This window comes from Nyctibius grandis, chromosome 10, assembly GCF_013368605.1.
Source record: "Nyctibius grandis isolate bNycGra1 chromosome 10, bNycGra1.pri, whole genome shotgun sequence".
Classification (NCBI taxonomy): Eukaryota; Metazoa; Chordata; class Aves; order Nyctibiiformes; family Nyctibiidae; genus Nyctibius; species Nyctibius grandis.
In genome coordinates this window covers 15,195,011-15,222,022 of record NC_090667.1, presented here as the reverse complement: position 1 = coordinate 15,222,022, position 27,012 = coordinate 15,195,011, and the positions used below count along the sequence as shown (strand labels likewise).

At 38.5% G+C, this 27,012-nt stretch overlaps 1 protein-coding gene across 1 annotated transcript in view; it reads right to left on the bottom strand.

The window, feature by feature from the left end:
* Nucleotides 1–2,003: 2,003 nt before the first annotated feature.
* The window catches only part of ABCB7 (ATP binding cassette subfamily B member 7), a 37,236-nt gene continuing 12,227 nt past the window's right edge, over nucleotides 2,004–27,012 (bottom strand). The window contains exons 4-16 of the mRNA XM_068409443.1: nucleotides 25,408–25,527; nucleotides 17,239–17,371; nucleotides 16,531–16,799; nucleotides 15,222–15,310; nucleotides 15,051–15,138; nucleotides 13,904–14,078; nucleotides 12,283–12,440; nucleotides 11,574–11,737; nucleotides 11,273–11,402; nucleotides 10,612–10,783; nucleotides 7,745–7,848; nucleotides 6,502–6,609; nucleotides 2,004–3,907 (exon numbers count right to left, since the gene is read on the bottom strand). Coding sequence (XP_068265544.1) covers nucleotides 3,722–3,907; nucleotides 6,502–6,609; nucleotides 7,745–7,848; nucleotides 10,612–10,783; nucleotides 11,273–11,402; nucleotides 11,574–11,737; nucleotides 12,283–12,440; nucleotides 13,904–14,078; nucleotides 15,051–15,138; nucleotides 15,222–15,310; nucleotides 16,531–16,799; nucleotides 17,239–17,371; nucleotides 25,408–25,527 — 1,896 coding nt within the window. The 3' untranslated portion in view covers nucleotides 2,004–3,721. The remainder of the gene's footprint in view (nucleotides 3,908–6,501; nucleotides 6,610–7,744; nucleotides 7,849–10,611; nucleotides 10,784–11,272; nucleotides 11,403–11,573; nucleotides 11,738–12,282; nucleotides 12,441–13,903; nucleotides 14,079–15,050; nucleotides 15,139–15,221; nucleotides 15,311–16,530; nucleotides 16,800–17,238; nucleotides 17,372–25,407; nucleotides 25,528–27,012) is intronic.

Sequence of the window (27,012 nt, the reverse complement as noted above, 5' to 3'; positions counted from 1 at the left end):
AACTGCTGAGAGTAAACTGAGGGATCACCTGCAAGCAGCGAGGTAATGAATTTCCATTTGTAAAAAGCAAAACAACCTCCCCACCAACCACTAATTAAGGTTGCTAACTTGGAGGTGAGAAGAGCTAAAATTGTGTTGTGTCTTCATATCTGTGCCTCGTAAGTTTTTACATGGGAATGAAAATAAATTCTTTTAAGTTCACAGATGACTATACACTGCAAGAAGCAGCTCCCTTTTAACGTCCATTCTTCACAAACACATTTCCTTTAAAACAGAGAATGAAAGGGGAAAAAAATTTAATGGCTTTTTCCACTCTAAAATTGCAGACAAAGATTTTATGATGGTAGTAGATGACTTCGAATTTTGAAAAACAAGCAGCTAAAAGTCCAGACTATGAAAAGCTGCTGTTTAGAGAAGTGATGTGCCAGCTTACACAAGAGCCGAATTACCAAGATCCACAGAGGCTGTGAAAGAGCCCCAACAGGAGCCCGCTCCCCGTGAGAAGCCGCGAGGCTCTTTACAGACGCCCCACGCGCCGCCGTACACAGCCACCACGGGCAGAGTCTCTCCCAAGCCGTGACTCTCCCATTCAGCGTTTTAAACCTCTGCTTCAAATGGTGGCACTTTGGAGTCACAGTATATGAATAAAAATTTAAAAGAAAATTAAAAAAAAAACAACAAGAAGAAAGCACACGTTTTACTTTCTAGCAGACAGGAGAATCACCAGGTATCGGTACTGTTGCTCCCGAGATCCCTGCTCCACCCGCGAACCCAGCGCTCAGCGTTTGTTCTTGCAGCAGCTCTGTATGATCACTCGTTCACCTGAAAACTTCCCTTCACAAACACAATCCAATTTGGCATTAAAATGGCTTTTGGCTTCAGACATTTCAAAGATAATTCTGGTTTCTGTGCTCTCTGTAGACAATTTCTAGGATGTCTAAGCCCTGCAATACAGAAAACTGGTCATCGAGAAAAAAACTTTGCCTCCACCTTCCAGACCAGTGACATTTCTACTACTTGTGCCAAAGGAAAAAGAAATCTTCTGGATTGAAATACCACCATTTCCAGCCTTTGCACGTTGCCTACTGCATGCAACAACAGGCAAATTATTTCATTCCACAAACTAGCTCTTGTGGGGTGGGGAGCGATCAGGGAGGGTCAACACATGGTTTGGCTTTTTTATTAGCCATGATACAAGAAAGGGAGATGTCTCCTAAAAAGACTTTTTAATAAACCTTTGCTGTTTCTGGCAGTGCAGAGATAACTGCACCTTTATAGTCAACCGTACCGCTGTCAGAAACTAAAAAAGGAGACAATTAGTGAAAATAAAAGGAAGATTGTAAGCTAGAAGGGTTCTGAACTGCCACTGCATTAACAAGGCTTCACTTTGCTTCTGCACTCCAAGAATGAAAATCAAAGTCCTTGCACTCAATATACTTTAAAAATAATTTTTTAACTGGAGACTGATGCCAGGTTGGTTTCTTCACCCATCATTTTAACAGAGAGAAATGAGTGACTAGCAGAAAAGACAGCAAAGGTTTCACTCCCTTTAAGTTACTGTTCCTATATTTAGTTTCAGGGGAGGGTATAACACAAAAAAATAAATGTTATTTGCAACTAAATTTCCAGAAGCACCAAATTCAGTGCTTCGCTACTGCCCACACTGAGAAATCTTGCATCTCATTTAGAAATGTAATTATATCAGTGTCATTATACTGGTATAATTCCCCAGGAAAAAAAAGTTATTTTTCAACATCCAAGAGAAAGATTTTTATTTTTAAATTCAACATGAAGAATTATACCTCCCTGAACAGATAAGGTCTAAAAATACAATCCCGTTGTGGTGGGTAGACCCTGGCTGGACACCAGGTGCCCACCCAGCCGCTCTGTCACTCCCCTCCTCAGCTGGACAGGGGAGAGAAAATGTAATGAAAGGCTCATGGGTCGAGATAAGGACAGGGAGATCACTCAGCAGTTACCGTCACAGGTAAAACAGACTCGACTCGGGGAAATTAATTCAATTTATTGCCAATTAGAAGTCAGAGTAGGGTAATGAGAAATAAAACCAAATCTTAAAACACCTTCCCCCCACCCCTCACTTCTTCCTGGGCTCAACTTCACTCCCGATTTCTCTGCCTCCTCCCCCTGAGCAGCGCAGGGGGATGGGAATGGGGGTTGTGGTCAGTTCAACACATGTTGTCTCTGCCGCTCCTTCCCCTGCTCCAGCACGGGCTCTCCATGGGGTCCCGGCCTCCTTCGGGCGCATCCACCTGCTCCGGCATGGGGTCTTCCATGGGCTGCAGGTGGATATCTGCTCCACCGTGGACCTCCACAGGGACAGCCTGCCTCACCACAGTCTTCACCACGAACTGCAGGGGAATCTCTGCTCCGGCGCCTGGAGCACCTCCTCCCCCACTTCTTCACCGACCCTGGGGTCTGCAGAGTTGTTCCTCTCACATGTTCTCGCTTCTTTCAGCTGCTGTTTCACTGCGTTTCTTTTTCCCTCCCTTCTTAAATACGCTGTCCCAGAGGCGCTACCACCATCGCTGATGGGCTCAGCCTTGGCCAGCGGCTGGTCCCTCTTGGAGCTGGCTGGCCTTGGCTCTGTCGGACACGGGGGAAGCTTCTAGCAGCTTCTCACGGAAGCCACCCCTGTAGCCCCCTCTACCCACACCTTGCCACGCAAACCCAGTACAGCTGTAGTGCCCTGCAAATTGCCAAGAGTGAGGTTTCTTGACACTGAAGCAGTTTTGACTATGACATGAGATGATTATAGCAACGCTTTCAACATTATCCAGGACATTTTCTCATACATTAATGACATAATAGAAATTTATGGAACTCTTTATTGAATCTTAATTGCTCCCTAAGACCATGACTAAAATAGAAAAAGGGACTGCATTCTGCTTTGCCTGCTACAGCAGATGTTGAGGATACAGAATCCTGAACTCTCATTTTTTCATTTAAGGGAAACTTCCCGTTCTTTTTACTTACAGACACATTTTGTATGTTTTCTGTAGAGTCACACAATATTTTGTCAATTCCAGATTTTTGCCAGCTCTTAAAAATACTGTTAGTTTTCTTTTAGAATAATACCAGTACACTTCCTGCTAGTCCAGTTTGAAAGGTGTTTTTGAAGGGTGAGATGGATAATCCCAATATTTGGTTTGCTACTAGAAGCCTCTAATATTTTGTTGAGGCTTTTCTTATTCTTTACAAGGAAGAACTATTTAAACCCGAACAGCACTGAAGAATTTAAATTGCATCTTCCTCACTAGCAAATGAGTTCAAATTAGCCCAATTACAATTAAAACATGACATATTTATCAACCATTAATGATGAGAAATAATGTAAATCAAGGACAAATCTGTTTACAATTTAATAATCCACCTCCAGTGACTACCAGGGGAATTTACCAATGCCTAAAAACTGCCATAAATTACACTCTTAGTTGAGAAGTTTGAAGTTTTTGAAAAAGCTCAGGCCTTGCAGATGCCATTAGAGATTTCTAAAGATGTAAAAATAGAACTCCTTTGGTTGAAATTACATCCCTCTGAGAAACTGTACAAACCCCAAAACTGCAAAACCCAGGAAGTTTTTGAATGCTGACTTAGAAACAAGAGCCGCATTCATTGTGATCGTGTGCATTTTTAACCTGTTAGAGAAGATTCATCCAGGATCATACTTAGCAGGAACAGTTTCCACAGCCTTTCACACTATTCATAATTTTCTTCTTCTAGTTTCTTTCCTTTCCTCCTCTTTGGACATCCGATTATTTCTCTCTTCCCAATCTGGACTGTTATGACTGTTCAGTACTTTGCTGCTCTGTGTATGCCACATCTCGTAATAGAGATTGCTGGGACTTGCGAGGAGGTCTGCGTGTCTGCCACGTTCCACAACTCTACCCTGTAAAAGAAGGGGAGGAAAGTCAGTAATCAAATATTACCAGATCTTTAGGAATATAAATGCTGCCAACATACGGGCCACAGTTTTACAGTATAGATTATAGAAAGCCCACCAACATGGGAAGGTTTTACTATCTAAACTGGAAAGCTATTTGAAGTAAATGTAGACCTCTACATGAGGAGCAAGGGTGGTGAGCTACTAGTGCAAAAGTCATGGATGTACCAAAACAAACAGGTATTTGTCTTTGCTTGATAACAAACCCACTTACATAAAGAAGCTAAAGGAGCATACAGAGAGGGATTTGTACTAGATAAGCAAAACACATTTAAAATCAGATCCTAAAAACAATTAGTGTAAATTGGGCTTTTAGATGGGTGCTCAGTAACTTTGTGTCATGGCAATTGCCATCATGAAAACTGAGTGAGCAGTTCAGTTCACCTGTGCTGTTCTCAAGAGCAAAGATGATTTATTGAGCATCATTGTGGAAACGGGGAGATTTGGAGAGGAGAACTCAAGTCCTACAGACAGTGAAACAACACTACTCTTCAAAAAACCAGACTCATCTTTTTACTTTGAGATACACATTTACACTCACTGACTTCAAATTAAAAGGATGTATTCATTCTCCAGCTATTCCTTCTTCTGGGAAAAGACAGCATTATACAGACAACTACATGGATTTTATAGTAGTTCTACGTTCTGATCTACAATTAAATCTACCTCCTTGTGACAGCTGCTGATGAACATGCCAGGAAAAATTTGGGTCTTGTCACTTCTATTACTAGTCGTGCTGGTGGAATGTGAACAAATACACACTCGACCAACATAACTGCAGGAGTTACTTAAAAACTTTAAGTGGTTACTTTAGTGAGTTCATTGTAGTAGACACTAGGCTTTGAATTACAGCCTTTTTTTAAAATAACTAAATTAACAAAAATATACTTCTCTGTTCAGCTTCACAGCACTGAGATCAGTATCATTAATACAATGTTTGTTTACTCACTCCAGAATTATTCTGATTTTACCCAGGCAAAGGCGCTGAAATTGTGATGCCGTGTTTCCATTGCTAAGCAAAACCAGTCACAATCATCTTGTCTCATCTCCACTCCTGAGCCTTATTTATCTGGTTGCTAACACAGTGCTCATCAATCAAGCTGGGATGACAAGAGGCAACTTTCTGCTGAGCAATCGTCAGTGATGCCTCACGAAGCGGTCGGGCACTAGGAGTGATGCACCACGCTGCCTTACTCATTCACAATCCTCATTACACTACCATCATTCATGGAAGCGAGCACCCTAGCTGGTTTACAGTTTGAGGTTGTGCTTTTATTTTTAATTTAGCAGTTACACTGTAACACAAAACACACTCTTAGGAAGCTGTGAAAACTTGCCTCGGAAACAAAAAGTCGCAGATTGCCTTGTAACATGTTAAAACACATTTGCAAGATGTTTTAACATGCAGCTACATAAAGGATACACCTTAGGAAATGATTTTTCAGCAAAAGCTGAAAAAACAAGCAGATCAAAACCAAATAAAAACTCCACAGAGCGGTATGAGGGATTTATTCCACTACTTCATTTTGAGATTCATATGAAGCTGAGATTTGTATAGCAAAGATAGGCACGAATGTCACCATTTCCTAAGATTTTGTTCTAATCCTCCATGAAGTCATTTAACGTCCTGGAGGAATAATTTCTTTTCCTTTAGATATGCATATTTTAGTCACTAAATATACCTCTGATCACAAGCATATACAGAACAACTGAAAAAAATGAATGCAGAGATAAATTTAACAGTTATTATCAGCAGATTGAGCACTGTATTTTCAGCATTATCAGTTAAAAGAGTAACTATGAAGTTATAATAAGGACATTTGTTTATTTTAAAACTATAATCAGCCATGGGTACTAGATAAGAAAATGGACTTAGAACAGACTGAATGAGGTAACAGTTGAATAGTGATATTAGTAAATCAAATGTTGGAACTTTTCTTTTAAGAGAAGCATACAGAAAGGGAATAATCCCACTTTTCTACAGGTACAAGAGAGAACGGTGTTCAGGTTTATAAGATAACTAGATTGAACAATCCTACAACAGTTTTATCTGCACAGAAACAGAACATGCTGTCCTCTTTTTCCATTGAAAGAAAGAAACAATGGATGTATGTGAAAAATAGACACTGAGTAATGAGAATGAAGCATAAATTGGGGGAACACATTAGGAAACCTAATCTGACAGAAGCATGTCATAAATTAGATTAAAAACATGCAACATCAAGCCAGTCCCAGAGCTCAAGTGAAATTTGTCATAATCCATACAAAAGAACATGTCATTAAATGAACTATGCAAATGAAGTAAAAATACAAACATACAAGAGTCACACATGCAAGTTTCTGCAACTGATAAACTGTTAGTTGCAAAGAAGAGAAATACACAAAAAGCAAAGCTCGGCCAGCATTTTTCTAACACGTTTATTTCCAAAGAGCTTTCAGTAGCTCGGTGGGAGTTTAATATTTCAAACTGGATACAGAGACTCTCCAAAACAAACGCTGACATTATGTGAAAATTACCCAGCACAGGGTGATCACCTCACCTGATCCAGCACAATGATTTCATCTGCATCAACAACTGTTGACAACCTGTGAGCGATGAAAACTGATGTTCGATGTTTCACTATGTCCCTCATGGCACTGAGAATATTCTGCAAGATTAAAATAGAGACAAACTCTTACACACTCCTAGGTGGTATGACGAGAAATAAAATGCTGTCTGGAAATATGCAAATTACTGTAAATAAGTTTTGAGAAACATCTCCAGTACTGCTATAGCTTCACAGTAAGAAACAGCTCTGAGTATCTATAGGAGAAACAGAAGAATCCCAAGCATGAAATATCTGTGGCTCTGATAAAGTCCTCAAACTGCAAAAAAACCCTTTATGCATAGAATAATGCAGATACCCCAAGGGACGAAGGAAGAGAAGTGCTACTTGATTTCAGGAAAAACTTTCCTGTGCAGCCATGCTACAAAACCAACATAAACAGCAGTAAAGGCACCTGAAAATAATAAATCATAGTAACACTTTCCAACCAATGAAAGTTAAAGAAAAAAATCCCTCTCAGTATCATGCCAATGTGGAACATGAAGTTAAAGCAACCCTGGGAATTACCTATCTCTCCACTGCTTCCTTTGTGAACAGCCTTCCACCTTCCCAAACTGCATTCAGATGCAAGCAGCACTAATTGGGAATTTGTGCCCTCACTACAGTAAGTGAAGTGTCCACTTTATTCCCGCAAAAAATGCTTGTCTTTGTCAGAAAACATTTCGATTACCAGACATACTTTTGTGGGGAGGACTCGTTTTCATTTGCTGTCTTTAAAGTGCAGTTCTGCTCTGAAACTTTAAGCTTTGCTTATGATCCTTGCAATAAATACAGCAAAACAAGAGAGAGAAAGATTCCAAGTAGTGTTTTGTGGAATTGTGTGTTATGAGCATTTCCGCTCCAATGTGGAAGCTGTACTATATTTGAATGCTTTACTACACAGATGTACGGTTTGTACTCTGATTTCTTTGTATCTGGAAAATGAAAGTAATTTAGTGATTACAGGTCGATAAATTCACTCCATAATCTGCATAAGTGAACACAAACATCTCTGCTCTCGCCGTTAGGAAGAGGGCTTAGACATAGGATCTCTTAATAACACCACCAGGAAAACACATGATAGTGATCTGGCAAAGAGAACAGAATTCTTTCTGAGAGGAAAAGAACAAGGAAAAAACATCAGAGTCAGACATCATTACACCACTTAAGTTATATATTTTTTTTAATCCCAATTTACCTCTTCTGTAATTGAATCTAAAGATGATGTGGCTTCATCGTAGAGAAAAATAAGTGGCTCCTTTAACATTGCTCTAGCAATTGCAACTCTTTGCTTTTCTCCTCCTGAATGGGGAGGAAAAAAAAAAAAAGGATAAAGTTACAATCATGTTATTCTAAATTCAACAGCAGACATGACTGTTTTGGGGGTTGGTTCCTTTTTTTTTTTAATATACATCATAGTTGTTACTGATAAAGGTCTGTTACATAAGACACCATACGAGTTCCTGCTCTCTGAGAAATCCAACGTGATTCAAGCTTGCTTATCCTTTCAGACAAGGTCAGAGAACTATTTTGTATATGCTACAAGGCAAGAGACTCGCACAGGTAACTAACGACAATGTACAGTAACGCACTCTATACACCAGGGAGTATGAGCTCCTTCACCTGGGCTGAGCTATGCCCTGCACAGTAACTTTGCACACACACATCCTGTTCTCTCTGGCAAATAAACAATCCTCTGTCCAAGCCCACTGTATTTATTTCATGCATCTTGTACATATATTTTTTCTTTCAGGTCTCTCCTTGAAATTCATCTAACTTTCCACTCCACAATGGCCCAGATTTAACGTGTCCATACCCAACAGCTTTAACCAGCAGATTTCATTAAAGAATACAATTAATATGGTACTGAAAACCACCTTCATCATGCAATCTACTGCCTGTTGGTTTCTGATGAAACCACGTTTCAGACTCGTTTCCTTCCTTCACAATTCTTACAGCCAACATCTACTCCAGAATAACTCAGGACAACTTTTACAGACAGGAAAACAGGTGCATTTGAGAACACAAAACCTGCTAAGCATTTGGTATGCGATGCAAACATTTCACATTTGTGCACTTGTCCTCCTTTGTTTTACTGAAGACTTCAAAACATTCCATTTAATACCATTAATGTTAATGTTAATGTTCCATTCCTATTAGGAGAGAACATTCTTTAATAAACCATTTAAAAGGCTCATAATAATGCTGCAGTTCAAATTGTAAACTGTCTTTGGCAGAACTCAGTAGCAATTAGAACTGCACAATTTACTCAGTCTGTTTTAATATACTCTCCCTCTCTCCTTTAAAGCACGTTCAAAACTCACAGCTTGACAACATCCATGTTTGAAAGACATACTACAGTAACAAAATCCAAAGCCTTTCCTTACATTTGTAGCAGACTGACTTGGTTCATGTTCTTCCCCATTCACACTGAGGACAGCAGCACAGTTTTGTTCACAAAGTCAGGGTTTGGGGCTGTTAGAGCTCTGTCTATTACACTTTTATAGAAAACACTGAAATGGATTCTACTTGAAAAAGCCAAAACCACCTTGTTTTTCAAGATACCAAACCAATATGAAAAACTGCCCCATCACTGTTCGTATTGGCTAGCAATTTTAAGAAAAACTTTAGTGTATTTTGCTTTTTCAAAACAACAGGAGATGGTTTTAACGAACTTTGCAAATGCATCTTCTACTTCTCATAATATCCACCAAGGAGGGGAACCAAACCCATCAGTGAAATAGGAAAACCTCTTGAAATGAGTATCCCATTTTATCTTGCATCAAATATCTATTAAAAAACTATAGAAGCTATAAGAAGACAAAGACTTATTTAAAATATAATAAAATAACCTAATAATAATATATCCTTCAACCAAAAGAGTAATTTCATTTTTGTTTCATTCAATGCACATTTAGTGTGTTACACTTGTGAGGGACATCACTATTAGCTTTGTCTCAATGCAACTTCAACCTAAGAGATTTGAGATCAAAAGCATTCCAGTGGAATCTAGCTACTACCTAAAAAGTTATACTTGAACTCTGTATTTTTAAAAATCTACGTCCTCTCAATATAAAACAGAAAAAGGACATGGGAAATTATTTAGACATTTCCCAGTTTCCATGTGATCCCTCATCTTGCATTATCACTCCCTTAACTCTGCCACAGGAAGAATGTTTGTCTTCAAGCATCGTCTTCCCTACGAACAAGTGTATGTAACTTTAATATTACAGACAGCTGTAGAGAAGGAGTAGTAAAGTAAATTTTTTGTAAGAGTGGCCCTGAATGGCTATCATGCCTAGCAAAGCCTGGCTAATGCCATGATACAATCTTTCCAGTCTAGAACAGTTACACTGTTTTAGAGAGTGCACACCCAAACACGCAGGGACTTTGAGAATCTAAACTCATGCTGTTTTTTGTTTCAGTACCAAGGTTCTGTAATATAAGTCCATAGCCTGCAGATATGCAGACACCATTTTCATGTTGTTTCTTACACAACTCACGGGTAAGAAACACGCAAGACATGAAGGCCCTTCCATTATGAACAGGGCTCAAAATGACTGCCCTGCAACAGCATATCCCATTGCCTTACTTACCAGCAACAGCAAAAACAAAACACCACCTAACTTTCAGCTGTTACAATTAGATTTAAGAAGATTTAAGATTTACTTCTTAGATTTAAGAAGTCCAATTTGGAAGGTCTATGCATATATATAAGCCTATCACATCCTACATGCAAAGCACACGTACATAAAGTGCCCAATCCTATTCACACACATTCCACTTCCCAAATAGATCATGAGAAAAATCATTTTTACTTAGATGCATCTACATGCTTGTGTATCAACTCTTTAACACTATCCCCTGAAAATACCTTCCTTTCAGTATCTTGTAGACTACAGTTGCCTTAAACTACAGATCTTTGTATTAATATTTAGCCTTACAATTATGTTATAATGTAAATAAGCTAAAAGCAACTCTGACTGAGTTGCATTTAGCAACTGAGTTACATTTAGCAACCATGCATTGAACTTTGAGGTAGTAAAAGGGATACAAAGAACCTACCTGAGAGCTTGAGTCCCCGTTCACCGACCTGCGTGTTGTAACCATTCGGCATTCGGAGGACAGCGTCGTGGATTCCTGCCAGCTTTGCCACTGCATACACATCTGCTGGTGTTGCGCCGATATTGCCGTAGAGCAGATTGTAATAGATAGTGTTATGGAAGAGAACAGCATCCTACATTTATGGAAAGAATATTTTAAACAAGGAACCATGAACAATACTTTAAAAACTGTCCCCAATCCATGAAATAAATCAATACACAATAGCTTATATATTTATAAAAGCCTGAAGGTAAAAGTATTTGGGGAAATTTCTTTTCCCAAAAAGGGGATTAATACATTTTGTGTCCTAAATATATATATGTCATGCATACTTTTACCACTTTGCTAACTCATCATGGGTCGTAATCAGCTATAAAGCTAAATCACTTAAAGCTGGAGGCAGTTTCTCATGAAGAGGCTTAAGCACATTTCAGAAATTGGATCTATATGATGATGCACATAAAAACATAATATTTCCTGGGGCAGGGGGTGGGGAAAGCAGCATGGTGGCTTTCAAAGGAACTAGACGATACCACTGCATTAGGATTGGCCTTCACTGAACCACAGTGTCACAACACTGAGAATTACTATTACTATTTGGGGAGAAAGAAACATGGTATACCTGAGGTACAACTCCTATTGCCTTTCTCAGGCTTTCCAAACTGACATCTTGTATGTTCTGTCCAGCAACATAAATATTTCCTTTCTGAGGTTCATAGAAACGAAATAACAATCTCACAATTGTGCTCTTCCTGAAATTGAAAAGAATTGAAGCTAATGTTACCTTCCTGGTTTGCCATTTACAATCTCCAAATAGAACTGATGTCACAAACAAAAATAATTAAGAGAGAAACACAAGAACAGACACATTTAAGAAATACAATTCTGCATCATTGATTGGCGTATTTAGTCCATTTACCCACCCTGACCCACTACCTCCTACAATGGCCACTTTCTTTCCCGCAGGGACTTCAAAAGACACTCCAGCAAGGACTTTCTGCCCCTCAGCATATTCAAAATGCACATTATCAAAGGTGATGGCAGCAGTCTGTGGTGTGATCTGCAGGGGCGGAGCCAGCTCTTTGTCCTATTAAAAGAAGAGTGTCACTTTATATGCTGCCCAGAAAGTATCTCAAGCAGTTCAACAAGCTGAACAGTCCGTTTTCTAGCTCAGAAAAAGGCAAATCGACACTCCAGCTTGGATACATTTGAAAATAATTAGAATCCGCCACACAAGTGAAACTGGTTTGTTCCTCCATTTCCCCAAAGAACGTAAAAATTTGTGCCGTAAACACTCTGCTTCACAACTTCTTTTGCGGTAATAAATTCTGCATCATTAATTACAAATAAAAGTTCAAGCACAAGGCATGAATACTTATATTAAAAAAAAAATCTCAATACAAACACAGCTTTCGTGAAGCAACTTTTGCTGTTGCTAAAAAGTTCTGCAAGAAAAAAGCAGCTGCTATTGCACTAACTGCACTTAAAGAGGAGGCAGAACAGCATCCTTACACAACATCTCTTGATTAGAAATTAAACCTGGAAGGTAACAAACAGGGTGAAGTGATGGCATTGCCAGAAAACAGCCCTATTAAATACCCAGATACTTTAGGAAAATAAGCTACTACTTACTTTAATTTTGGTATCTACACTGAGAAGTGTAAACAAGGTATTCATATCTATAAGTGCTTGTCTTGTCTCTCTGTATACTGTTCCCAGGAAGTTTAGGGGAAGAGAAAGCTGGAACAGCAATCCATTCACCATTACTAGATCTCCAACAGAAAGGCTGCCTTAAGACAAAACGGGTGTGAGAGAATAAGGAGACTTGAAGGGTTGTCTTGTTAGGAAGCACCAAAAGATTTTAAAAAAAATAATCAAGTCAATCAAGTCTAGTTTCTTTTATCTCATTTCTAAAACCAGATGTTTAAATAGTAAACAAAACGCATTCCCAGAAGATCAGATTTTATATAGGAAGGTGCCTGAAACGAATGGCAACGTTTGTGTGGATTTCACTAAAAAGAAAAAGGTATAGTAGCACCTGGCAAATAAGGCAAGCAGCATATCAGGACATTCATGGAAAACTTCAGATTGTAAAGCTGTAATTCCACAGAGGTAAACACAAAGGGGTCTGAATAAGTTAGAAGGGGAGGAACTGATATATGAAAGCAAGAATCAGGAAAGACAATCTTAAGTACAATTACAGACAAATCCAAATGATAGAATTTGTCATGATCAAGAGAGAGCACTTTCATACTGTATACAACAGAGCTGCTGAAACATACAGTGACAACCTCTGGGCAGCTTAATATCAAATATGCTGATCAAGGAAAAACTCAGGATGACACACTAAAGGTAAGTGCTGGGTCAGTTCAGCTGAAACACCTCCAGAAAGATGATTTAAAGCCATATTTCCACCATCCCGCTTAAAGGCTATCCTAAATTTTCTTAAGGACACCCATAAACTACACCTACTGCCTTATCCATTCACAGTGTAACCCTTCCCTGTCCTGGCATCTCTTAAAAAGAGCAAAGCAGATGCAAGACAGACAACACGATACAAAGGTCTAGCCTTCAAACCCATCTGGGTGCTAACAGTGTTTGAAGCATCATTACTTTTACTCTAAAACCACCTTGCTTTAGCTGAGCCTCCTCCCAGTTCTGCATTCATCTACTGTATTTGAAGCTTGTACTGTGTCTTCCTAAACAAGCAGGCTTTACTTTATGGAGTAAATTAGACAAATGTAGATGAAAAACTCTAACATATGGGAACAATTTTTTAATAATGTGCCCTTATTAATGTAAGGCAAGTGAAGAACACGTAATAAAGCTACTGGAGACAAAGCACATGGGTATATACACATTGGGGAAAAGTTCTGAATCTTGCCAACATGGCAAGGAAGAAAGGTAAAAAGAAAGGACTTTTGTAGAAGGTCCACAGAAGTATTTGTATTTATACAAGTGTCTTTCACAACCCTTCCACAGAAACTTCCCAGAGTTACACTTTCCTAGGATCTTTCTGTAACTGCTAAACTTTTAAAATGTTTCTAATAAAATCGTATTAGTTACTGATATGTATATATATGTATAAAAAATGGAAATAATACTCCAAGAAGCAGAAATATCCAAAATTCTCAAGGAAAAACTCTCAAAGTGAATTATCACATCAACCGTAAGTTAATTAAAATTAACACCTCTATTATGGATGAATTAAGGCATAGGAGAGTCATTTTTAGCTTATAGACAGAGGAGTTACCTGCAACAATGCCCTGGCTAGCAAGCACCATGATGGCCGTTAAGCCAATGCTAAATATAGCACTCTGTCCAAAGTTCAGGAGAGCTAAAGTCGAGGTAGTCTTCAGGGAGGCATTTTCATATATCTTCAAGAATTCATCGTAGCGCTGGGCTTCATATTTTTCATTATTGAAATACTATGATATATACAAAAACAATAAATGTCACATTCTCAAACATACTAGACCATATATTTAAGTAGTTATAAAGTTCAGAACAAACATACATGCACAGATACACACACAACCCCTCTTCAACACTTCTAACAACTCAAGAGAAAAGATAAAAGATTAGTGTGTGCAGACAAAACCCATGAGCACATCCCAGCATGTTCTGCACCGGGAAAGGAGACATTATGGAGGTCCCTACATCCTCATATCCTAGTAACGCTGGGTGTCTGTCTTGCAGAACTTCTACCTGATCAAAACCAAACACCAGCTGCCACCAGATACTAAAAAGAAGAAAAAGTTACTGTCCTCTATGTACTAGAACATTGTCACTGTGATCATGGCAAATTCTCTAGAACAGTACTTCTCACACAACATCTACTTATGGGTCCTTCTTCACAGATAACTCCACTGCTTATCTTTGCAGTTCTAGCTCTCCAGTGAAAAGAAGCATAAAATAAGCATAAGCCTGGATGATTTCAAAGCTGTCTACAGGATTTTTTAATAGTAGCAGTAGAAGAACCAAGAGAGACTTGTTCTTTCATGCAAACATTGCAATGGAGTGCTACAAACCGCAGTAGGCAGTGAGAACAGTACACATGGTCATTTGAGAAGACCATATGTTGCAGGCTGACCAGAAGACAATTTTGCAAACAAGTGAAGAGAAGCTTCTTCAAGTTTACATTTAGCAGAAACTGATGGTCAGGGCGATTCAGTCATGAAAGAAACTTCTCACTCTATTAGCAAATAGGTTTTTTCAAGCCCCACTAACAACTTTCACGCTACTCTGTCAGTATCATGTAGTACTCTTCAAATGAATAGCGTTTTAAAAATATGCTGTTGTTCCAGATATGCAGCCCTATAAAAGATGAATCTTATGACTCACTTTCCTGACGCTGACAGAAGTAAGACAAAGAGCCTGGTAGTAAAGATTGGTCTTACCTTCACAGTCTCATAATTTAGCAGCGAGTCAATTGCAGCATTACCCGCATCATTATCTGCTTTGTTCATTTCTATTCGAAACTTAGTCCTGTAAAATGAAGACTTAATACAGTCAAGAGTTCAGACTGAGGCAACGTTAAGCCCCCTGATGAATCTGAGGTCATGCCTTACCTCCACTGTGTAATTCCTATCGTGAATGCTGCATAGGCTCCTAGTGTCCCCAGAGTTACTAAAGCAAACTCTGCACCGCACCTGTAATACTAGAATATTTAAAATAAAAGAAAAAGTCATAATAATTTTCAAAACTTCACTGTTGTCTCAAAATTATGATAGTTTAGCCCGAGACAAGAACTCTGATGGTCCCTCCCAAAACACTCCCTGTTCTGACCAGCTTACAACAGGCATAAACTCAAAAGGAAAGTGGCAAGGAGAAGCATATAGACTAAAAGGTAGGAGATAACCAAGAGCTAGTGTGTAACAACACTGGCAAGTTACTTTTGCCCTTATAAAACATAGAAGTTGCTGATGCTTGTGCTGTTAACACAAATAAGTATTTTTTTTACATGCTTTTTGGGTGGATTTTGGAAGAAAGATGAAGACTGCAGAAGATTAAATAAATGGCCTTGCAAAACAATTTATGAAGCGTTTTCTCTGCTTCAAGGTACATCAGGAGAAAAAAGCCGTAAGAAGAAAAATTAAAGCGTCGTGGCAGGTTGGCTGACAGCCAGCTTGATTTGCAACTTCCAAAGGTTATAAAATTTAACCCAATATCAACAGGGGTTTTAACTCATATTGTTACATTCAAATTTGATTGAGTCCTTCTAAGAAGAATGGGAACAAACAAAACAAGGGTCTTGCTTTTAATTTAGTTTAAGCTACATAACTGATATCTAGATTTTAGCATATAAATATCCGAAGGTCCTGACTTCAAAGACAGTGTGATTTATAAAAGAGAAGTTTAAAATTGAGCTTATTAAGCTTAAAACCTGCAGGAAGGAGAAGCCTATTTTCCAAAAGATAATTTTCACTTCTAAGTTCTGCATAAGAAAAGACCACACTTCAGAAGAGAGACAATAATCACTCCCTCCTCTATCCTCAACACACCAACACACAACGTTCCTGGACATTTATATTCTGCTTCCTCAGTATTTACCCAGATGTATTTGACACTTGTGTGCACAGTTCACTTTTCTGATTTCATTTTTTCAACAATTCTGAAGAAAACCATTAAAAACTGTCCACATAAATATCATTGGCTGAAGACAGGCATTAAATGTGAAAATAATTTCAAATAAGCCAATTTAGAGTAACTAATATTTGAAAAATATTGATTGCTCTCCTTTACAGTAGTTGCTTTCACAACCACCTTGTAAATTCAATTATTATTATTATTATTAATGCTCAGTAGACTCTGGTAAAAGAAAACCAATGTATTATTCCTAAATGAGACAATTCCAACTCATTAATAAACACCACCTACCAGAATTCCACTGACTAGTGCCACTTCAAACATGGTAGGTCCCAGATTAAATACTAAAGCGCTGAGAACAAAACTGATGCCTCTTGTTCCTCTGTCAATGGTTTTTGACAGAGCTCCGGTTTGCCTACTCAGATGGAACGCCAAATCCAGGTTGTGAAGATGCAGGAAAACATTCTTTGCTATCCTTCTGATTGAGTTTTGAGCTACTTTCCCAAATACTGCATTTCTAGCTTCATTAAATAACGCTGCCCCAGCTCTTGAGACACCATCTAAAAAAAAAGATGAAAATGTTTATAAAATGAAAATAATTATATTTCCAACTTCCCTTCATGCATGAAATTACATTAGACTCGTTCTTTATATATTTTCAACATTTTTAGTTCAAAGGTAATTTATACTTAATTGGTCTAAAACTTTATGCTATTTTTCATTTATAAACCACTGCACACACATTTTAAATCATTCTTTTGCAGCTGCTTATAAGAAAGGGTAGGATTTATAATCAAGAGTCGTTTCTATTAGCATGATTTCATTTTTTAATTGGAATACCAGAAGCAAGGTCACGGAACGTTGGAAACGGATGTCAACAGAGAAGTAACTCTGAAATAACCCTCCTAGGTGCTGAGTACAAAGGTCAGGAGCTCTGCTACCCCACCACCTTACTGAAGAACGTTAACACTGGCCAACAGATTTGGGAACGCCACTTACAGCCGATGAGAACAGCAGTTGCCACCGTTGCCACTGTATTTGGTGCATCACTGAGGTTGAGTATGTTTCCAGATACCTGGTTGAGGTTGTCTACTGCGTATTTAAACATGAAGGGAACCAATATATTCATGGCCTAAAAGCATAAGAACACCAATTAGTCCATATGCATTAAAACATCTGTGTAGCATGACTATGTTTTCTGAAACTGCTGTACTGTTATATTTAGTTCTTAACCACTTAGTGAGGGTGAGATGGCTCTTGATTTCAAGCACAATATTCTCCATACATTAAGTCTTTACTCCTGGGACTGCAGGGTTAGTTTGTCTCTCTCTCTGGCTTCTTTTAAACATCAATTTCTATCCTAAACAAACTGCACACTGCAAAGGCACTTAAACTGAGGCTGAGCACTCAGCACGGCAACGGCAACGCCAGGAATGAATCAAGTAGCAGACACTGCACGACACATACTCACAATGCTACTAAATTATGTCGTCATTACAGGTTGTTTGCTCCTTGTGATACCAGCAATGTGCAGTATGAAGAATTACTACTACAAAAGAAACAACTCCCCCACATATTGCTAACACCAGGTCAACCAATATGTACTCAACCAAAGCTCTAGTGAGGTCAAAGAGAAGAAGTTAACCTATCCTTTGTCTCTGCTGTTAATACTACCTGAATATTTCAATAATGTGTTCCATTTGCAACATCACTATAAACATTAACTTACTACCTACATTAACCCTAGTGTTCAGCACAGCAGCACAAAAGACATTCCATACAGTCTACAAGACACTACGAATTACTTTAACGATATGAGCTTTGAAACAAAATACTGAAGTCACATCCATGGCCTAACACATAGTATGTCACCAGATATTTCTGTAAGGGCATCAAAACCCAAATGTGTCTTCTCTAACAGTGGTGTCTCCTCTACAAGTGAAAAGCAAGACAGCTAGAAACGTAAACAGACCAACTTTAGGATTTTTTCTTTGCACAATTGTAGCACGAGAAAATACTGAAAATCTTAAAGAAAACAAAATTCTTAAGTCTTTTTAGTGTTCCGTTGTTACATCACTCACTTGTACCAACAAGAAAAAAAACTTACTGTCAAACTTCATATAAATAGAATTCATTAATTCAAACTGTGAAGATTTGAAAATAGGGTATACAAGTTTTTTAGCAGCTGAACAAGTATGTTAAGACCTACAATCTTATAATCGTGGCAGATGTTAAAATACTTTACAGTGAGTGGACTTTGCTTAAAGTTAGGGGTTTTTTTTCCTCAATATTTGGAAAAAAAATGTGGGTAGATGACAAATTATTTTACATGAGAAGGAACAAAGAACCAAAACAGATTGACGAAGATATTTCAGTTCTCTCCACCAAATGTTTTGTATACCCACTTAGATCTCAGTTGTATTTAGGGATGTCTGTCAGAGCTGAAAGCCCAGCAAAAAAACCTGTAAATTAACTGGATAAAACTAGGCTTCAAGCAAAAAAAACTGGTAAAATCTTTCATAACTTCAGTCCAAATTCAAGCTGGAAGACAGGCTTTTAGTAATTATAATAACCATCCCAGTACCAAATATTCCCAGTGTTACAATTACTGTAAGTAGTGGAAGACAGGTACTTCAAGAAGGGAAACTGGAGTTTTGAAAATACTTCTTTTCACTATAGGATTAAAGAAAAATTAAGTTAATTTTTTGAATCTGTTCTGTTTATTTTTTTAAAACATTGTTTTAGGTAAAAGTTTTAAATGCAAACGAGGAAGGTATCCATTTTGTCCTCCCCTCCTGTGTCTCCCTATGAAATACACTCAGCAAGGCAGGGGAGGGGAAAGACTGCCAAATTCTCCATACAGCATAATCCAGACAACTCCTGAGAGATGAGATCTGAGCGCATCTAGGTGAGATTATCACTGGTTCGTTTGTGACTGAAAAAAGAAAACAGCTGAAAGATCAGGTCCTACGTCAAATACATCCTTCTGAAATGTATCCAGTGCAAGCCTGAGAGGCGTTCAGCAACAGCTCCCCTTTTAACAGATCGAAATTGTGGAAATCTCCATTTAAAAAAAAGACCCGAGGTTCACATTATCTGCAGAAAGCCAACAAATACCATCAAAGCAGCAGTATACAATAATGTCTGATAGCTTCAATTACACGCAGCAGACCAGCAGGTTACTGCCATTACATGCTTAAACCTTAAGCATAAAGCCCCACAAAGAACTGAAGATGCATTAACAGAGAGTTTGAATCTTTACAATACTGAAATTCCAATCCCCCCTCCCTTCCCCAGTATAATCAAAAAGCACTACTTTCCCTTCAGAGTTACTGAAACTCAATTTTTGGCTGGCATTTTGTTCTTAATAAAGATGAATATACTACCATGTGCGTTCCAGTGACGACCAATATGACAAAGTGCAGGTTTTCCTGGGAGAGACTACTCAGTAGAAAATAAAGAGTATTGTAATGCAGATTGTCTTGATTTACTGCAGATTCTCACAAATCCTTCTGCGGGGATTTTACTCTTCAGTAGACTATGCTACACTACAGGGAGCTTAGAAATAGAACTACAGATATATTTTAAAGTCCATTTAAAGAAAAGAGATGTATTCTTTAAATAGCTGTTCTCCACTTGCAATTAATTTAACCGGTAACAGCCTACAATTTTGCAGAAATGTCTTCTTTTACATCAATATAATTCTACCCAACAGAGTTTTAAATGAAATTTAAAGCCTGGTCTCAGGTTATAGTTGTTCTGACTCCTGCAGGGTAAAGCTTGAATAAGAACAAGGAAGCATGGCATTGTGTTTCATTAGCAATCAAGACAGGCTGCTTTCCAGTAATTTAAAAAGAAAAAAGTTAATCTTACAAAGTTTATAGCAAGAGAGATGAGAGGCCATTATTAGAAACAGGCCTTTCCTACTCAATTTGTTAAGTCAATGAGATCGCACTCACATTAAGGGAAACAACATTTCAGCCTTCTACATAAACTCCCAGCTACCTCGTTAGTAGCCTGGATTTGCTGGCACAGAACAAACAGCTTTACGCACACCCAGTTACACCATGAAAAGCCACCACGCAAAACAACTGTCCTGTGCAATATACCTCTGTAGGCTTCCCTCCTCATCCTAACGCCTGAAAGCTTGATAACAATTCCCATTAAAAAGGCCCTTTTAATATAAATTTGTACATTTTCTATTTATAATTTTGAATTAATAGCTTATCCCTGCCTGAATTTATTGGCAAGCAACTACAGCACCCATGAAGTCATCCCAACTCAATTGCCCACATTTAACAGCACGTTATACTGTAATACATCATGCTTAAATGAGTTTAAACATTTTTTTAAACGACGGCACTATTTTAAGCTGACAATGCATCATCATCTCTATTCCCTTGTGTGACTACACTACTTTTAAGGCAAACAGTCTTATATTTCGGTTTGCTCTTCCCAGTATTTCTTATTTAATAAACATGATGAATTAGTGACAGGCTGAGCCTCAATACGATAAAACTGGTCTACAGCGAACTCTTCTTTTGCCAATAACTCAATGAGAAACGTTGACGTGAAGATGACTGAATTTATCTCTGGACCAATATAAATGTACACATCCAACAACTCTATCCGTGGAAATCTAAACAGAAAACTCCACCCCTTACAGAGGTAAGGCTGCTAAACGAGCTACAAAATGTGGTCCAAGAGGGAATCACAGAATCAACCAGGTTGGAAGAGCCCTCTGGGATCATCGAGTCCAACCATTGCCCTGACACCACCATGGCAACTAGACCAGGGCACTAAGTGCCATGTCCAGTCTTGTCTTAAACCCCTCCAGAGATGGTGACTCCACCACCTCCCTGGGCAGCCCCTTCCAATGGCTAATGACCCTTGCTGAGAAGAAGCATCTGGCTTCATGCCTTCTTTGAATTTAATGATGACCTGAAACATACTTTTTCCAGTTAGAGAGAGGGGAAAAAAAAATAAAAAAATAAAAATACTTTTCACCTTAAGCTTCTCAAAAAGCTAACAGTTTCTAAAGGTTTAATGTAATTATCTAACTCCATCTGAGCCCACAAAAAGGGCTCAAACAGCAAGATCATACAGACCTACTTAACTGATCGGACAGACAGCGTTATCTTTGCACACAGACAAAATTTACAATACAACACTTGTGTCTTGCCTCCTTGGTCGAACAATTTCTTCTCTGGAAACTTACAGAATTAGTAGTCAGTAGAAATGCAGATAGTTTGAAAGATTTCTCTGGCTCATGAATAACACATGCTTGGTCTGTGACCAAGAGGCCAAAAACCATTACAGGTTGACAGAGGTGACAAGCGATTTTGTCATATCCATGTGTCTAACCCAGCTTCTCAGAAGTCCAGGCACTTTTTCTTCTTATGCCACAGAAGATAAAGGGAAGAAACACAAAAGTAAAGAAGCATTTACTATACATACCCCAGTAGAGACGACACAGAGTGGGAGAGGGAATGTGGGAAAAGAAAAACCAGGTATGTAGAACCTGAGCAGGCTAATCTATGGGCCTGAAAACATAGATAATGCCTTGTGTACTCCTCTCACCTATCTTCCCATTGCATCTTTCAGATCACACACGTCTAGATAGGCTATAAATATTTAAGATAAAAATTTAAAGCATGTCATAATACAACAAATCTTCCAAGAAAAAAAAACCCTTACTAGCCCTAGAGCAGCCTCCATCCTGTCAGCTCCCAGTCATACAAAGCCATACAAACAGCTCACTTTGAAGGCTAACACTACTACTAGCAGTTACGTGTAGACAAAAAGGAACCAAAAATCACAGTAATTTGTTCAATGACAGGCAACTGGGCCCCACAAAAGGAGTCAAGACAGACTGTAACCGCAGGCTCTTCAGTAGCTGCACACAAACTGGCTTTTGTTTTGAAATTGAATTCTACTGATCTTGAAGATTTAAAGAAACAAATTATTCTCAAGCAGCAGGACAAGGAGGTATGATCTCCAGCTTTTTTGTGTTTTGTGGGTAAGTAAGCCCAATCAAACTGGGTGTGAACTCCTATTTTTTTCCCCTGTGGCTGAGGATTTCATAACCTACCTCTCCCCTGTGATTTCTCTGGAGTTTTCTCAGAACAAAATCCAAGCCACCCTACAGCCTCTGTCTCAGAGAACCACCATTTGGATCTCTTCTTCGAACTGGACACTTAACTTTATAAATATAGAGGTATAAAACCTCACCAAACTTTTGTCAAACTCAGAAGAAATTGGCCAAAAGGCTTACAAGAGTATTTCTTATTGGGGAAGGTGATTAGTAGCAGGCATCATGATCATACAGTTCTCTGTGCAAAACCCCTAAGAACAAGCAGCCTTTAGACAAAATCCGTAATAAGGATGTAAATCCTTCAGATGCAGACAAGTTCACAGTGAACAAAGAAATCGGGCCAGGACTGCAGTGAGGAGAAAGAGATGCTGGCATTCTTGTGCTGACACAACTATAGAGCAGAGAAACTTTAACGAACTGCTTGTGTGGTCTATCAAGTACATTGTAATTAACCTCACAAGCAACCAGAACAAAGGGCTCCCAAATGGGATAATAAGGAAACTGCACAGGATTATACATGGTCCAGGCAAGCTACAGGTAAACTAATTTGTATCTAATTTTCTCTAGGACAAAGTGACATTTAGTTTGCTCTGGAAGAAAAGCAGATGTTCTGGGCTCAAAGACATGACAGACTTACTATAGCTACTGCATGTCAGTTATGTCACAATAACTACAGGCATACTTAGCATGTGTAAAGTATGAAGCAATTTAAGAAAATTTACCCCATAAAGGAAGAGCAGACATAGCTCAGGTGATGAGGGGTAACTTGTTAAATTGCAGCTATTCAAAAATGCTTGAGTTCTAACACAGCTTTGTTATGACAGAGAACAAACCAAAGAACATGAGCAAAGGATGGCTACAAGGCACCAGTGAAATTTTTCACCCCAGTCAGTTATAATATATATTCTGTAGAGAGCTTGCTGCGTGTTTTCCCAATAAAATCCTTGTTTGCCAAAACAAACATTCTCACAAAACACTTCTGCTTTAACAGGCATCTCCTAAAACCTGGGCAAAACTCAACAGGTTTTCTGCTCTGCTTCTGGGAATCTGCTCTGGACATCAGCACTTCCAGTCTGCCTTGTACAGAATCTGAAGCAGGAAATTTAAAAGAACACTTGAGAGATCCAAACATCCAGTTACTTCCCCAAAGAGCGATTAAGCGTCTGATTTTCTGACGGGGGAAACATCTCTCTCTCCCAGTAGAAATATAATAGCTCTGTATTATACCAAATACAGAGCTATCTGCAAGAGTCAGGCATCCTGGCCAGCAATTTTGCTTTCATTACACCCCAGAAAGTTGCTTGCAACATTAATAGATTTCCTAAAAGCAAGGTACAACGCTGCCACATGCAGGACTAGATTCTGGGTTCACCTTCTCCATCATATTCATATAACCCTACAAATTAGGAAAGTGGGGGGAAAGAGCAGAAGAAAAAAATACTTCAAACTGATTTCAAAATTGCCTTCAGATTATTATTAACATTACTAATACGAGGCTTTGACAAGAAAGTGAGTTAGAAGAATTTTCATATCCATCTGGTAAATGAGGTATTCTTAAATATACATCACAAAACCTCAACAAACCAAGCATATAATCAGCTAAATATTATTGTGAGGGGAACTGCACAGCATACAAGGCAAAACACTCCTAGCATCTGCATTTTGAGCAGATAGATAGCTTCCCAGATAGTTTTTAAGTGTCATCGAAAGCACTGCTGTATATTTCGCCCAGGCATACAACAAGGGTGGAAGCTTACTTGTACCAACACGCCGTATTCTGCATGTCATCACCTGCATTATTAGCAACGTCCTGAACAGCAGCACAAACCACAATATCTATGGCAGAGAGTACCAGCTAGCACCTGATAGACTGCTCATGAGAAAGAGCTGTACACCAGAAGATTGGCCTTTCCTCTTCAGCTCAAATAAATGAGCACATTTCTCCTCCAAGCACTCTTCTTTTAACCCCTACGTAGCTGAAATTTGTTGCTTTTCTCCTTTCATAACACTGCAATGCTGCTGAATGCTAGTAAGTTGCTACTGCAACTAGCTTAAGTGCTAAAACTGATTCCTGAGTAGCACCTACTTCAGCTTATCCCAGCTAGATACTAAATCAGCTTTACGTTTGGTAAAAATTGCCATAGTGAAAAGCAACCCAGTTGGGCCCTATGTCTCAATAAAATTTACAAAATTTACTCCCAATATTTTGCAATCAAATATTTCTTTTTTTTTTCCAAAAGCAAAAGTTTTTTGCAAAAAGTTAATATTTGCTCTTCTGAACTATTTCTACAAGGTTTGCACAAAATTGGAATTATATCCTCCATTAATCTGAGGAAAGCTTTTGCATGCCTATTTCTTTCTAAGAACTAATAAACACTAATTTTGTGGCAGGCAAGAGTATAAAAGATCCTTTCATACAATGAAGTAAAGGTAAGAGCAAATCCTCCATTTGATAATCAAAAGACCACAAGAAAAATCACTGAATGAAAGCATGGTTCAATATAAAAAGGAAGTTATACAGCTGCTTTCACATTAGGACACCAGAGGAGACCCTGGAACAATAGAAATTCCACTGTCATCTGACAGAGAACTACCAAGAAAATACTGAGCTCAAATCCCCTCTTCCATAGCACAGCAAGAGTTGTGAGTAGGTACCACCACACTGCTCAAGTTCAGAGTGGAGAATGGGCACAGAGCCCTGCAGAAATCCCGTTTGATAGATACGGCACCACACGAGAAGAGAAGATCTGTAAGCAACCTTTAACTCACATTTCCCGTAACTTATGATGTAAGTGATTAATTGTCAATGGAAAATCCTGGACTAAAACAACGTGAGCAATGAAAATAAAAATTCTGGTCATCATCATCATCTCCCTAACCACACACACGCATATCACACATACATACCCCATTAAAAAATCCAAGCTATTATTTCAAATACTACATGCTCCTCATACAGGAAACACACATCGTAACACTGTAAAAGCCATTAAATAATAAAAGAGAAAATTATTCCTTGTGTGAACTCCAGATTAATAGCAACGATCACAGTACAATGAAGTATCTGTTCTTACCTTTGCACTCGCTAAAAACCCCAGCGATATCGCTACTCTGGCTCGCAGGTCTGGTCTGTCTTTGGGCCACACATAAGACAGCATTGCTCTGATAATCTTTTTGGCATCTATCTCTTTCAGCTATTGGAAAGAACAAACAAAGGCATTGCATTACAAAGAGACGCCAGGAAGCAAAATAACAGTATAAATAAGAATGAATTTTATACATTTAGATCACTTCTGTATTTTATTTGATAGGCAATCAACGCTTCACAATGCTTGAGACTAGGACTGCATATTAAAATTCCAAGAGGTCAGTTTTTAGGTTTATATCCATGACACGCCGTTAAAACAGATGAATTGCTCTTAATTCACATGTCCTCAAGAGTGCAAGCACAGCTAGCTGTAAATGGAGTACAGAGAAAGCCACAATACACCGTAGCTGAAATACTTCACAGAACAAATAAACTGACCCTTCTTTTTTATCTTCTCAAGATTTCTGTACAAAATGCAAGGGCTTGGTATTTTTTCTTTGGAAGCTGTTTTAACATAGCATAGAAACAACGGGAGGGAAAATGCAAAAAAAAAATAGAAAAATTTAATGAAGTAACAAAAAACTAAAGAAGGAGGTCTGGAAGGTCTACAATAAACATAAGTAATTTGGGGAACATTCAGTGAGTCACAATAGAATACAGTATTTAAAAAAATCACTAGCATGATAGCAACTCAAACAAATCTCTGAAACGGAACACTTATGCTGATATATAAACAGAAGTGAATATAAGTTTCAGCTCAGATGATTTGGTTGCATTACTACAAATTTAAGCATTTCTAACAATCACTTTCACAGTTTTTTGGTCATCTTATAACCTTTGCAGAGAAGTAAGGAATACTCTCCTTCTGCCCATGTCTCCCAGGGCATGTTTTCAGGAACCCAAAGGGTCGTCCTTCAATGCGTGCCCAATGACGTTACGACTACCAGCAAGAAAACTATTCTAGTGGCCTTAACTCAGCTTCCAATGTCACCGCTTCATTTTATGTCACCATTAATAACTCAGCTTCCAATGTCACCATTTCATTTCAGAATAGCCCCTGAAACTGGGTTATGAGGCTTCACGAGGCAGAAGATGTACATGGCCACACGTTAGCTTAACTAATTACGCCAATTTTTAATGAGCTCTTCAAACAGGTCCTCCTTCTCCAAACCTCAATTTTTTCTCTAAACAAGACCACAATTCAGTTAACAAGTCTTCTTCAGAAATACTAGGTTTTTTGGTTTGGGGATTTTGGGGGTTTTGTTTTGGGATTTTATTGCTGTTGTTGGTTTTGGTTGTTGTATCTTTTACAAAAATATGTTACGTTATGATGGATAATGTCCATCTCACTTACACTTGAGATATATTCCACTGAACTCCCAAGCTAAATATACTACCTGAAGCCTAAACCCTGCTACCCAATAAAGAATAACAGCACAGGCAGTAACATAACAGCACAAGTATCAACAACTCGTTTTTCCATGTTGGCTGCCCTGAGGTTAACTTGAAAGACATGAAGGTTATCTAAAGCTGAAGGGAGGGCAGCAAGGAGCAGCTAATCTCTCCATTTCAGGCAATGTTCTGTAGTTGA